Genomic DNA, 13,102 nt, shown 5'->3' with positions numbered 1-13,102 from the left:
GTGGTGGTGGTGGTGTAGGTCGTGGTGGTGGTGATGTAGGTCGTGGTGGTGGTGTAGGTCGTGGTGGTGGTGTAGGTTGTGGTGGTGGTGGTGTAGGTCGTGGTGGTGGTGTAGGTCGTGGTGTAGGTGTAGGTCGTGGTGGTGGTGTAGGTTGTGGTGGTGGTGGTGTAGGTCGTGGTGGTGGTGTAGGTCGTGGTGGTGGTGTAGGTCGTGGTGGTGGTGATGTAGGTCGTGGTGGTGGTGTAGGTCGTGGTGGTGGTGTAGGTTGTGGTGGTGGTGGTGTAGGTTGTGGTGGTGGTGGTGTAGGTCGTGGTGGAGGTTGTGGTGGTGGTGTAGGTCGTGGTGGTGGTGTAGGTCGTGGTGGTGGTGTAGGTCGTGGTGGTGATGTAGGTTGTGGTGGTGTAGGTCGTGGTGGTGTAGGTCGTGGTGGTGATGTAGGTTGTGGTGGTGGTGGTGTAGGTCGTGGTGGTGATGTAGGTTGTGGTGGTGGTATAGGTTGTGGTGGTGGTGTAGGTCGTGGTGGTGGTGTAGGTCGTGGTGGTGGTGGTGGTGTAGGTCGTGGTGGTGGTATAGGTTGTGGTGGTGGTGATGTTAGGTTGTGGTGGTGGTGGTGTAGGTCGTGGTGGTGATATAGGTCGTGGTGGTGATGTAGGTTGTGGTGGTGGTGGTGGTGTAGGTCGTGGTGGTGGTAATGTAGGTTGTGGTGGTGGTGGTGTAGGTCGTGGTGGTGGTGGTGTAGGTCGTGGTGGTGGTGGTGGTGTAGGTCGTGGTGGTGGTATAGGTTGTGGTGGTGGTGATGTTAGGTTGTGGTGGTGGTGGTGGTGTAGGTCGTGGTGGTGGTGTAGGTCGTGGTGGTGATGTAAGTTGTGGTGGTGGTATAGGTCGTGGTGGTGGTGATGTAGGTTGTGGTGGTGGTGTAGGTCGTGGTTGTGGTGTAGGTCGTGGTGGTATAGGTTGTGGTGGTGTAGGTCGTGGTGGTGGTGTAGGTCGTGGTGGTGGTGGTGTAGGTCGTGGTGGTGGTATAGGTTGTGGTGGTGGTGATGTTAGGTTGTGGTGGTGGTGTAGTTCGTGGTGGTGGTGTAGGTCGTGGTGGTGGTGGTGTAGGTCGTGGTGGTGGTGGTGGTGTAAGTCGTGGTGGTGGTGGTGGTGTAGGTCGTGGTGGTGGTATAGGTTGTGGTGGTGGTGATGTTAGGTTGTGGTGGTGGTGTAGGTGGTGGTGGTGGTGTAGGTCGTGGTGGTGATGTAGGTTGTGGTGGTGGTATAGGTCGTGGTGGTGGTGATGTAGGTTGTGGTGGTGGTGGTGTAGGTCGTGGTGGTGGTGTAGGTCGTGGTGGTGATGTAGGTTGTGGTGGTGGTGGTGTAGGTCGTGGTGGTATAGGTTGTGGTGGTGGTATAGGTTGTGGTGGTGGTGGTGTAGGTCGTGGTGTAGGTCGTGGTGGTGGTATAGGTTGTGGTGGTGGTGATGTTAGGTTGTGGTGGTGGTGGTGGTGTAGGTCGTGGTGGTGATGTAGGTCGTGGTGGTGATGTAGGTCGTGGTGGTGGTGATGTAGGTTGTGGTGGTGATATTAGGTTGTGGTGGTGGTGTAGGTCGTGGTGGTGGTGTAGGTCGTGGTGGTGATGTAGGTCGTGGTGGTGATGTAGGTTGTGGTGGTGGTGTAGGTCGTGGTGGTGGTGATGTAGGTTGTGGTGGTGGTGGTGTAGGTCGTGGTAGTGGTGTAGGTGGTGGTGTAGGTCGTGGTGGTGGTGTAGGTGGTGATGTTAGGTTGTGGTGGTGGTCGTGGTGGTGGTGTAGGTGGTGATGTTAGGTTGTGGTGGTGGTGTAGGTCGTGGTGGTGGTACTTTAAACCGGCTTGAACCGCCGTATTTCAGCACCGCGTTTATAATGAAGCGGCGCCCTCTAGTGGCAAGCTGTCTAAATTAGACAGTGCAAAGTATATGTATTAAAGGGAAATTTGTGAATGTGTGTGTCTGTTCGAAATGTTTAGCGTACTTCCCGACATGCAACAAACTTGAAATTTACCATGTGGGTAGTTTCCAGACTGTACACAATGCAAAAATTATAAAAATATTGTTTTGTATTTTGGGGGGGTGGGCGCAATAATGCATTTATTTTGTGCGGAAGCGTAACGCAGTGTGCCTGCTCATCGCGGGTAAAGTGAAATACAAATGTGTTGCAGGTCTAAGGCGTTCTTCGCGCAGCATTGCTTTATTATTTGAGTCGTTTAACTGCCGTACGCACCCTGGAAGTTGTGTGTGTCTGCACAGCAAGCGTGCGTATGTGTAGCTATGGACGTGTGTGTGTGGTGGGGGGGAGCGGTAGTGTAGTGGTTAGCGCACTGCGCTACGAACCCGGCGTCTCCGAGTTCGATTCCCGCTCACGGCCACCATCGGTGACGATTATTTGAACCGGTCCTGCGCCTCCCCTAGGTCGACTCAGCCTCAAATGAGTAACTGGTGTGTGAACATTGCCACTAGGGGAGACAAAGGCGGCCGGGCGTGGTGAATCGAAGTCCCGGGCGAAGCCGGTATGCGATATAAAATATATATATCCATAAAGTGACACCTGGAAGGTTCTCGTTCTCTCCGTCCCCTTCTTTTGTCCACCTATCCCAACACTCCTCCGTCTCCCATGCTCCTTCCTCGCCCGTCTGTCATCTCCACCACCATCGCCACCTACTGGAGACGAGCAGTCATTAACACAAATACATGCATGGACATGCACTCACCTAAAGCAACTCACCTAGTTGAATCCGCGCGGGCGGCCACGTGCTGGAGTCGAACCCGGCTCCTCGGGGCTCAGCAGTCCCCCAAGCGTTGGGTCCACTCCTGGACCACAGAAGGTGGCGGCGGTGGTGGTGTGGTGCTCAAAAAATTATTACAAAAATTGGACCTTGGTGGGGACTATGAGCCCAACTCCTTCCAACTCCAGGCAGGGGCAGCCGTGCCTTATGGGCACGGCTGCCCCTGCCTGGAGTGCTGCTCCAGGCAGGGGCAGCCGTGCCTTATGGGCACGGCTGCCCCTGCCTGGAGCAGCACTTGGTTGCGAATGGGAAACTCTAGATTGAAATACTCGCGTTATTAGAAGAGACGGCACAATCTTGTATTTAACAAGTATGCATTTAGGCAAAGAAAATTGCCTTTTAAGCGTTACCTTTATTAATTACCTTTATTAATGTAATCCACTACCAGATACAGACCTTAAATCTTAAATGTAGCATTGAAAATGTGAGAACATAAAATCATAGCAGGATCGTATTAAGTTTTTTTTCTGAGTCACAAGCCCAACAATACTCCCCACTCAACCACCCGGATCCAGGCTGTCTGCAGCAGCCGTGGTTTATATGACCGAGACTCAGCTGCCAATGTGATATTAAATTGACTGGTGATTTAACCAGGGTTAGAACCCATATTGTGTGAACTCAAAAGGCAAAACCAACATGACAGATCCGAGCTGTGGCCGGATGGCTCGTCATTAAACCACGTTCTCAAGCGTAGCGAGTTGAGGGTCTCAGCCCCGCCACCAATAACTGCACCAATAAAAAAAATATCCAGCAGTGGACTGGCAAAAGGGCTGCACATAACCAGCCACCCTGGTCGCCCTCGAAAGGCAATACAGGACTGTTGTCACCCGCCTGGTTAAATCAAGGACGCAGCTATTACCTGGCTTTGCAGTGTCACCTCTCACGGAAATCTGGCAGAAGCTATTGGAATGTACGTGCCAATACAAATTCAGTTTAATATGTTCAAAGATCACACGATTTCATTTTAACATCGAGTCCATTCTCGATAAACTGCTGGTAACCTTTATTTTTTTGGATAAATTTACATTTTAATGAAAAACTGATATCAGAGACTCACAGATTGCAGTAAAATGATGTAGCAGGTCTGCAGTTTAACAGTCCCATACACAAAAAGGGCAGTTGGAGCCAACCTGGGGTATCAAACTTTACCAAACACATTGAGTAGTCAGGTACCGATGGTAACTCACCCTCGACGTAATTCAATGAATATTCACAATTAATGTTCCATTCAGTTACAGAATTTACCACTTGGTTTGTATTGGCCTGTGTGGTGTTGTCAGTCTATTTTGTGTTGTCTGCCTCGTGTGTACTGTCCGTCTCGAGCGTGTTGTCCGTCTCAAAGAAGCTCTCACAATACCAGACGAGAGGAGGATTACACGTCAGTGTGTCATCATGAGCAGTGTATTATTACGCAACTGACAAAATACGTTTGACTTTTAATACTCTCGAGAAGACTTGCAGCTAACAGCAACAAACGAGCCTGGAAAAACCAGGAACAAGTGGCGGCGCCTATTGCTGGCCCATGGCACTGCAATGGTCGAAGGCTCTGGCCGAAGCAAACAATGACGTGGTGCTGACATCGATGGTCGTGATGACCTCTCGACGTCGAATCCTGGAGTCGACAATCGTGAAAAACTATAATTCCTGCGCGCAATCCGGGTGTGCAAAGCACCGTGGAAGTTATTTTCCCATGATGCTCTGTGGCTTAACATCGCCCCCTACTGGCACACTAATGCCCATTTGAAGGTCGGGGTTGTGAAATTTTTTGCCGCGAACGAATGGCTGCCACTGGGCAGGTGCGCCCTAAGCAAGCACGGAACAGCAGGGCATTGAAACGGTTGAGATGAGCGATAAAGACGCTTTGAGTTGCTCAGGCAATTCAGCGTCCTTTAAATGCAAATCGACATCAATTATCCGAGCAGGTTCCCTTCGCGGGTGATGTTTACGGTTGTGCTCTGCTGATGCTTGGTGCACGGGAAACGTTCGGAGCGGATTTTTAAGTTCGGCTGAAAAAAATTACAAGGCAGATTTTCCAATGTAAACAGGCGTTCCACCGTCTTCCTGTTGGAAAATTCCGCCGAGGTCTGCGGCCATGTCTCAAGAGTTCCACGATCTTGGCAGCAAGTTCCTTTTCAGTTGGCAGCCTTCTTGGTGAGGGGCAAGTTTATAAGGTGGCCATTGTGAAGCAAGACAAAGCTGTTTGATAGCAATCTTGACGACTGGCAATTCTAGCGGCAATCCTGGTTATAGTTAGGTCTGACTAATAGCTATCACGGTGAGGGCAGCTCCATCTGGTAGCCATCTTGGTAAAGGACAGGACCGTATGGTAGCCATCTTGGGTCGGAATACTTATTTTAATGTCCAGGTACGGACACACAACGGACACATTTTGCCCGCTCATCCAATCCGTTATTTCTAATCAAATGATTATTTGGACCCCAGGCACAAAGGACGATCACCACCCCCCTCCCCCCGTGCGTCACAAGCAGCCCTCGCAAAGACGGCCAAACGGTAGCCCTGCCCTCGCCGAGATGGCCACGGGTGCCGTGAGATCACCCCAGCACCACGCCGTCTGGCAGCACCACGCCGTCTGGCAGCACCACGCCGTCTGGCAGCACCACGCCGTCTGGCAGCACCACGAGCACAGGGGCGCAGTCCTCGGGCTCCGCGTCGAAATCCCAGCGGAACTTGCGCGTCAGGTGCTGCTTGAACATGGCGGCTCGCTGATGCAGAGACCGCTCCACGTCCGCGCCCGACAGGATGGAGAAGAAGACCTGTGGGGGTGGAGGTGGGGCGGGGGGGGGAGGTGGAGTACAGAAGGCAGTGCCGGTCAGGACGCCGGCATGCCGCGGTGGGCGGGTAAAGCCTGTGGAATCCTTGGTGCAGGCAGCAGTGAATGGATCATGGCTGATGATGATGATGATGTGGTGGCAGGAAAAATCTCCCCGTGCGAGGAAGCTGCCGGCGAAAACTATTTTTATTGGCTTTTCGTGTTCATCTACACCGACTATAATTATAATTATTGGCGTCTATCCTAGTTTGTTCTTCATTCTGTCTGCATTGCAAGTGCAGCTGTCAATGTTATCAGCTTTTACTGTGTTTTGATTGCATTTTATCTACACGTGCGAGCGTTTTTTTTTTTTTTTACACGTACACCGCGTTGTTATATTTCAATGCGAAAGCTGCGTTCATGAAATAAAGCTTATTATTACCCTCTACAATGTTTGCCGGGTTCCACACCAAATCACAGTGAAGTGTAATCATTTGGCCAAGCCACTGCGGCGCTGCCTCGCCTGCAGCGTGGAGGTGAGGAAGTTGTCCCTCGTGACGATGTCGACGAAGAAGTCCCGTGGCACCTCGTTGAGCTGGTGGTAGAGCACAGGGATGAGGTCGCGGTAGAGGCGCGGGCGAGACAGCGCCGCCGCCTCGCTGCCGCACAGCAGCGCCAGCAGCCGCTTCCACTGCTCAAATGCGTCGTAGACGCCGCCCAGCAGGAAGCACACGAACGCAAACTGCAGCTCACCTGCTCTGGGCACACGCACGTGGGAGTGATGAGCAGCAAGCACGCGGGGGTCACGCGGGGGTCACGCGGGGGTCACGCGGGGGTCATGAGGAGCACGCACGCAGATACACGCGAAGATGAGCACATGTGCAAACACATTTATCCGTCCGTGTGCATGTGGTGACGTCACCGCCACCGAGTGGCGAACGGCGGCAGTTATTCTATGTACGTGTCTGTATTTACGTACGTGTCTGTATTTATGTGCACGTCATTAGGTATGTACATCCACGGGGGGAGCAATGGCGTAGTTGCAGCATTGGGGAGACAAAGGTGGCCAGGCATGGCCACACCACGCCTTCGTGCACGCCAGCTTCCACAGGTGCTCGCTAACGGCGCCAATCGCCCAATGGTCTGTCAGAAACAACGTGGGGGGTGGCGGAGGGGCGGTGAGGGAGATGGGTTTTCCTTCGCGGTCCGCGTACCCAGGATGCCGTGCTCGTCCTGGGGGTAGTGCCGGGCGAGCAGCGCGTCGAGTGCGAGCGAGCGGTCGAGCGAGTGGCGCGTCACGTCCGCGGGGCTGGCCCCCAGCGGAAATGGGTGCTGTGGAAGCTCAGAGAAGCGGATCTCGGTGCCGGGGCGCTGCTTCATGATGGGCAGCCTCGCCTCTCCCTCCTGCGGCCGCAGCGGCGGAAGAAGCAGCGGCAGCAGAGGCAGGAGCATCGGCAGCAGGAGCATCAGCAGCAGTCACAGGAGCAGCATCAACATGTGCATGTGTATGTTGAACTTCTTTACCGAGACAGGTAGGGCTCACCGAGCTAAAACAAGCTCTCTTCCAGTGCGACCTGACCATAAAGGCGGCGCGCTACACAAGGTTACAAGCCACTGCGCATCACATTTGATATCGTGAAGCAACGCAACCGACAAAGCATACTGAGACAAACGAAATCAAATGACAAATTGCAGGGGGGAGCACCCGCAAACAGAGCAGCTCGAGTGGCCGCTGTCAAAACACTTGACCAACCGACGGGGACACGGACCGCGACGTCCGTTATTCATCCAGCGGGCCGCACTGCCCGGGTGGCGGGTGTGCAAGCGCCCTGCCTGCAGGCTGGAGCACTCGGTGTCGTTGCGGGGGAGGTTGAGCGCAAGCCGCTGCTGCGAGTTGGAGCTCGGCGTCTCGGGCTCCATCTCGGCAAAGGCGCACACGCGGCCCGACAGCGGCAGGAGCCGCGCCGCCACGGAGCCCGTCACGTGGCCGCTCAGCGACACCCAGCGCCGCAGCGTGTCGTACGGGTACGGGGCCAGGTTCCGATCCAGGTCCTGCCGGGAGGAAGGGGCAGGGGTTCGGTTATCGAGACGCGAAAGGGAGAGGCTGGTGGGGGGGGGGGGGGGGGGGGGGGAGGCATTGGGATACGTTGGGAGACAATGAGAGGTGTTGGGAAACGAGAGATAGTTGGGAGAAGCGAGGAGACATTGGGAGGTACAGAGATAATTTGGGAGACATTGCGAGAGAGAATTTAGGAGACACTGGGAGACATTGGGGGGGTACTGGGAGGTATTGGGAGATATTGGGAGGTAGTGGGAGAATCTGGGAGATACTGAGAGGCAATGTAATGCAATGTAAAGTATTGGTAGGTGATGGAAGTCAATGGTAGGCAGTGGAGACAACGGAGGCATTGGGAGATACTGTGCAAAAATGGGAGGCACTGAAAGACATCGACAGGCAATGTAAATCTTTAGGAGAGACATTGAGTCACAGTGAATTGTATGGAATTACATGGAGTTGCAGTAACTAGCAAGTCAATGATAGCTACATATGGTAATGGGGAGTCACAATGGGTTATGTATATACAGGGACATTCCAAGAGTAAGCTTAAAAGTAAAAATGCCTTTGAAGAACAGTCTCACCTGCGTGTACACACACGTACAGGGACACACCGGGAGTGATTGAGAGTGACGCAGGGAGTCACAGGGAGTCGCTAACAGTTCAGAGGCAAGCGCTGATTGTCACAGAGAGTCACAGGGAAAGAACAGCTCTGCGTCAGTTGGAGAAAGGTCACTACTGGGTCACACGCGGGCCCACGCGGGGATGCTCGACCTCGAACCTTGAGGCTGGCGCGTATCCTCTCCACCTCGTCGCTCGCCACCTCCTCGCTGGCCGCGTCCTCCATCCCCACGTCCCACTTGCGCACGAGCAGCTCGCGCTTCCCAAACTCGTGGAAGAATCCCGTGCGTGGCCCCGTCTCCCGGCCCCAGGGCCCGCGGTCTCCTGCCCCGCTGCTCTTGGGCCCGCTGCCCTCAGCCTTGCCCCCTGGCTTGCCCCCACATCCACGCACCGCGCTGAAGTGCACAAAGTGCATGCCCGGCGGTATCATCTTGATGCCTTTGAAGAGTGGGCCCACCTGCGTGCACAAAGACGTGTGGGTACGCAAAAGCACGCCTTCATCCAACAGCGGATTGACAAACGACTAAATGATTATTGTTATTGTGTTTTGATCGCATTGGTTTCGGTAAACCCTGTCGCCACTCGAGGTTCTAGATTCACCACAATGGCACAATTCTCGAATAAAAATCTGAACCCCAGAATCGTGACAATGCATTGAATCACTGGGGAAACAAACCTGACTTTCCCGACGAACTCGCCACACGCGGAAACCTGCTTCAACCACGAGTTGAATAAGCCCGGGGCTTGAAACTAGGGTCTCAGTGTTGCTGGGCAAAAATCCAGCTCTGGGAATTATAAAAAAAATAGGTTGACTTCCATGGAAATACAGTAATACCCCGATTCACGCCTAAACCCCCCCCCCGCCCTTCAAAATCGTTTCGCAAATACATTGTCACTTTTTTAAATACTGCTACCCGGTTTGCATCGCCTCAACCCAGACTTATGTCGCTGACAGCATTATCTGTCCTTTCCGGTATCTGTCGCCTCCCAGCCTTCACCTCCACCGCCTACCCTGTACACTGCATTTGATTTGCGTTGTACAGCATCATCGTCGCACCTTTCAGGAACGCATCCCTCTAACGTGGACCAGAGGTCAACTTGGGAGATATTTAAAGCGTAGTTTTGCGACATCCGCTTCCGCAGGCCGCTACCTAACATTAAGGGGTTGAGCTGTCCTGAAAAAGTTTATCTCACGACATGACGCTGACAGCTCAATTTGGGTTAAACTTGCGGGAAGACAATAAAAGTTACCTATGGCAATGTCAGCTCGTTACCGCACATCGCCAATGGTGAATGAAACCCGTACCGCAAACGATTCGCATCATTCAGCCAGTGTCCTTCACTCAATCACGCTAAGAGCTTGTGAAGTAACAGCCGCGCTGCCTCGGTGTCCGTGACATTGCCATTGCCAAGTCAAGTACATCTCCATTTATATAAAAGGCAAAGTTGTGATTATGTGTGTCTGTTCAAAATGTTTAGTGTACTTCCTGACATGCAACAAACTTGAAATTTGCCATGTGGGTACTTTCCAGACTGTACACCATGGAAACATTATAAAAACAGAGTTTTGTTTTCTTTTGGGGGGGGGAGCTCAACAATGCATATTTTTTTGCACGGCAAGTGAACTGTGACGTCAAATCTGTCACGTGACCCGCGCACGTGGAAGTGTAACGCATTGTAGTGTAGTGGTTAGCGCGCTGTGTGTGTCTCTGTGTGTGTCTGTCTGTGTCTGTGTGTCTGTGTGTGTGTCTGTCTGTGTGTGTGTGCGTCTGTCTGTGTGTGTGTCTGTCTGTGTGTGTCTGTCTGTGTCTGTGTGTCTGTGTGTGTGTGTCTGTGTGTGGAAGTGTAACGCATTGTAGTGTAGTGGTTAGCGCGCTGTGTGTGTGTCTCTGTGTGTGTCTGTCTGTGTCTGTGTGTCTGTGTGTGTGTGTGTCTGTGTGTGTGTCTGTGTGTGTGTGTGTCTGTGTGTGTGTCTGTCTGTGTGGAAGTGTAACGCATTGTAGTGTAGTGGTTAGCGCTACGCCGCGCTACGAACCCGGCGACCCGAGTTCGATTCCCGCTCACGGCCACCACCGGTGAAGATTATTTTTACCGGTCCTGGACCTCCCCCTAGGTCGACTCAGCATCAAACGAATAACTGCTGTGCTGTGTAAACTTCGCCACTGGGAGGGGGGGGGGACAAAGGCGGCCGGGCGTGGTGGTGGCCACCCACCCCCTTCGTTTGTTATAAACCTCTTCGGAGAGACACTCAGACCCAGGGTGTGAAGCCATGCGTCTCTGAAAGCCATACCAGACCTCAAAGTCAGCAACAGACACCCAAAGCGAGTGACTATGGAACGCCGGCTCTTAGACACGCGTAGGCGATATGCACCAGCATCAGTGCCGACCGCATGGCCGTTATAAAACATCAATGAGACGACACTCAAAACCCAGCGCTCATCTCCGTGCTCTCAATGTAGGAGACATCAACGTCTCCGATAAAGACAGTGGAGAAACACATTTTGAGAAGCCACCGAGACACGGTGAGGGCCTTTAAACCGTGGTGGTGGGGGGGCCTCAGTCCGCGACTACCTTTGGACACGGCCATCGCGAAACCTCAACGCCTCAGGAGCGCGGCTAATGACGAACGTCCCGAGTCAGTGCGAGAACCGGCGCCTCGATGTCCTTGCCACAGCCACCGTGAACCTCCCCCCTTTGGGGAGAGCGAGAGACCGGCGAGAGAGAGAGAGAGACACACACGGGTATCAAAAGTCCCAGGACGCTCACGGCTATGCGCTAGGCTTCTCGGCGGCGGGCCCACCACCACCACGCCAATCCATTCCCCCTCTCTGCAACATCGTCTCCTGCAAGAGACACTGAAAAAAAAACACTCGCCTCTACGACACACTGACTTTCCAGTCGCTTCTGAGCTTGGCCCCGATTTGCGCGCTTTACAAAATGCACCATCGTTGTTATTATTATTGCTACTACGAGAATAATAAGAATAAGAGCCTCAAGTCTCTGTTGCCTCTCGCTCGGCCATCGTGACCACGAACCGCTCCCGCCGTCAATAAACGAGGGTCCCCGGGCGTCCTCACCTCCCAGGTGTTGTAGTCGATGCCGAACTCCGTGCCCTCGGGGACCCCAAGGAACACGAGGAAGGCGCCCTCGGCGTACAGGCGCTGCGCCGTCTCCTGGTCCATGGGCGCGGGCGGGGTAGCAGCGGCCCTCGGGCTGAGTGTTGCGGGGGAGGAAACTAGGCAAGAGGCGGGGGTCCGCGGGGAGGAGGGAAAGGCCGAGCGGCGGCGCCTAGGCCTCAAGTTGTGTAACTCATTCCACGCGCAGCGTGTCAGAATAACAATAATAATAATAAAATATATATAAACGCAGCGACAGCACGAAAGAAAGTTTAAACGAAGCGGGTTTGTTGCGTTCGCGTAAACGTGCGGTAGAAATGTTTATACCGAAGAAGAAAAGCAACACACAACGAGAGAGAGGGAGCAAGAGGGGAAAAAAAAATATTGCGACCCCGTCGGGCTCGTCCGGGATTTGAACCCGGGACCTCTCGCACCCGAAGCGAGAATCATACCCCTAGACCAACGAGCCGGGACACGGGAGCGCGGCGCGAAGATCTCCTTAAGGGTCACCTTGCCAAGGGAACGCCGCTCACCGAATCGCTGGACAATGTCTTACTCGTTCACGATTTTAACTTCTCCCACCTCCCCCACATACCAAGGTGTAGTGGTCTTGAAGAGGATTTTTTTTGGGGGGGGGGGCAAGTGCTTTTAGCGAGCAGCGGCGCCTCTATTAAGTCCGGCCACGGCACACGAGCGGGGGTGGCTATGAGATGTTAACTACCTCGCCTGGTATACAGGAGGTCTGTGTCTCTCTCTCATCATCATCATCACGGTGGCTATGAGATGTTAACTACCTCGCGTGGTATACAGGAGGTCTGTGTCTCTCTCTCATCATCATCATCACCACGGTGGCTATGAGATGTTAACTACCTCGCCTGGTATACAGGAGGTCTGTGTCTCTCTCTCATCATCATCACGGTGGCTATGAGATGTTAACTACCTCGCCTGGTACACAGGAGGTCGTGGGATTCGATGCCGACCCTGACACCTGTTGCTGCTGCTGTATATTTGGAGTTTTCGCGTCTCTCTCCCTGGGGGGGGGGGGGGGGGTCAGACATTTGTGACGATGTGTGACGAGGTGTGGGGGGGGTGAGAAATGTGACGTCACATCAAAATGCGCAACTTTAAATATAGAATTGTTACAACACTAATTGTTATAACAACACTCCTACCAACATCAGAGTGCAGCGCCACGTTAAATACGCACTACAATGACAATAGTTTAAAGCGATTCGAAACATGTTTTATTTTCTAAATGGAAATATGGTTTTGGGGGGGGGCGGGGCAGAGCTTTGTGACGTCATATTTAAGGGGGGGTCTGACTTTTTGTGACGAGGGGGGGGGTCAAAAATCGCGTGACGTCATTAATGCACTTTACACAGACTCGCAGAGATTCACGATGAATACAAGCCACAGTATTGACGTATCCTGCCCAAGCCCGATCACTATTCCGTAGTTGGAATTGTCTTTAAACTGCGTATGTTATCGCATACAAATTACATCCTGGTACCAATTTTAACCACCTCAGAGAGGTGATGATCATGATGGGAGGGGGGAGCTGAGCTGACAACTGGCACGGACTTAACCTGGTAAATAAATCAGCACTCTGCCAAGCGAGATCGGCCAACCTTGGGAGTGAAAATCCAGCGTGTCAAGGACACACACACACACACACCGTGTCTTGCCAATGCGGCCACACGGTCAGCAAACAGACTCCTCTTGTCCACTGTAAAACCGA

At 53.2% G+C, this 13,102-nt stretch overlaps 1 protein-coding gene and 1 non-coding gene across 4 annotated transcripts; both read right to left on the bottom strand.

Annotated features, from left to right (window-relative positions):
* Positions 1-3,776: 3,776 nt before the first annotated feature.
* On the bottom strand, positions 3,777-12,311 carry AAR2 (AAR2 splicing factor). 3 transcript variants are annotated; one of them, XM_032969997.2, is made up of 6 exons: positions 11,326-12,310; positions 8,409-8,705; positions 7,405-7,623; positions 6,786-6,975; positions 6,095-6,324; positions 3,777-5,575 (listed from the first exon to the last, which is right to left on the bottom strand). In XM_032969997.2, exons 1-6 carry the CDS (start codon positions 11,428-11,430, stop codon positions 5,354-5,356), a joined length of 1,263 nt encoding a protein of 420 aa, XP_032825888.2. In that variant the 5' UTR covers positions 11,431-12,310; the 3' UTR covers positions 3,777-5,353. The 3 variants fall into 3 exon arrangements, with proteins under 3 accessions (XP_032825888.2, XP_075929919.1, XP_032825891.1); XM_076073804.1 differs by lacking the exon at positions 11,326-12,310 and adding an exon at positions 10,820-11,300; XM_032970000.2 differs by having other exon boundaries at positions 5,372-5,575; positions 6,095-6,329; positions 11,326-12,311.
* TRNAP-CGG (transfer RNA proline (anticodon CGG)) lies at positions 11,762-11,833 on the bottom strand. The gene has a single exon. It is a non-coding gene; the product is annotated as a tRNA-Pro (tRNA).
* Positions 12,312-13,102: the final 791 nt, after the last annotated feature.

Source organism: Petromyzon marinus, chromosome 43 (genome assembly GCF_048934315.1).
Source record: "Petromyzon marinus isolate PM22_M1 ecotype Great Lakes invasive population chromosome 43, UKy_Petmar_22M1.pri1.0, whole genome shotgun sequence".
Classification (NCBI taxonomy): Eukaryota; Metazoa; Chordata; class Hyperoartia; order Petromyzontiformes; family Petromyzontidae; genus Petromyzon; species Petromyzon marinus.
This window is presented reverse-complemented; position numbering and strand designations above follow the sequence as displayed.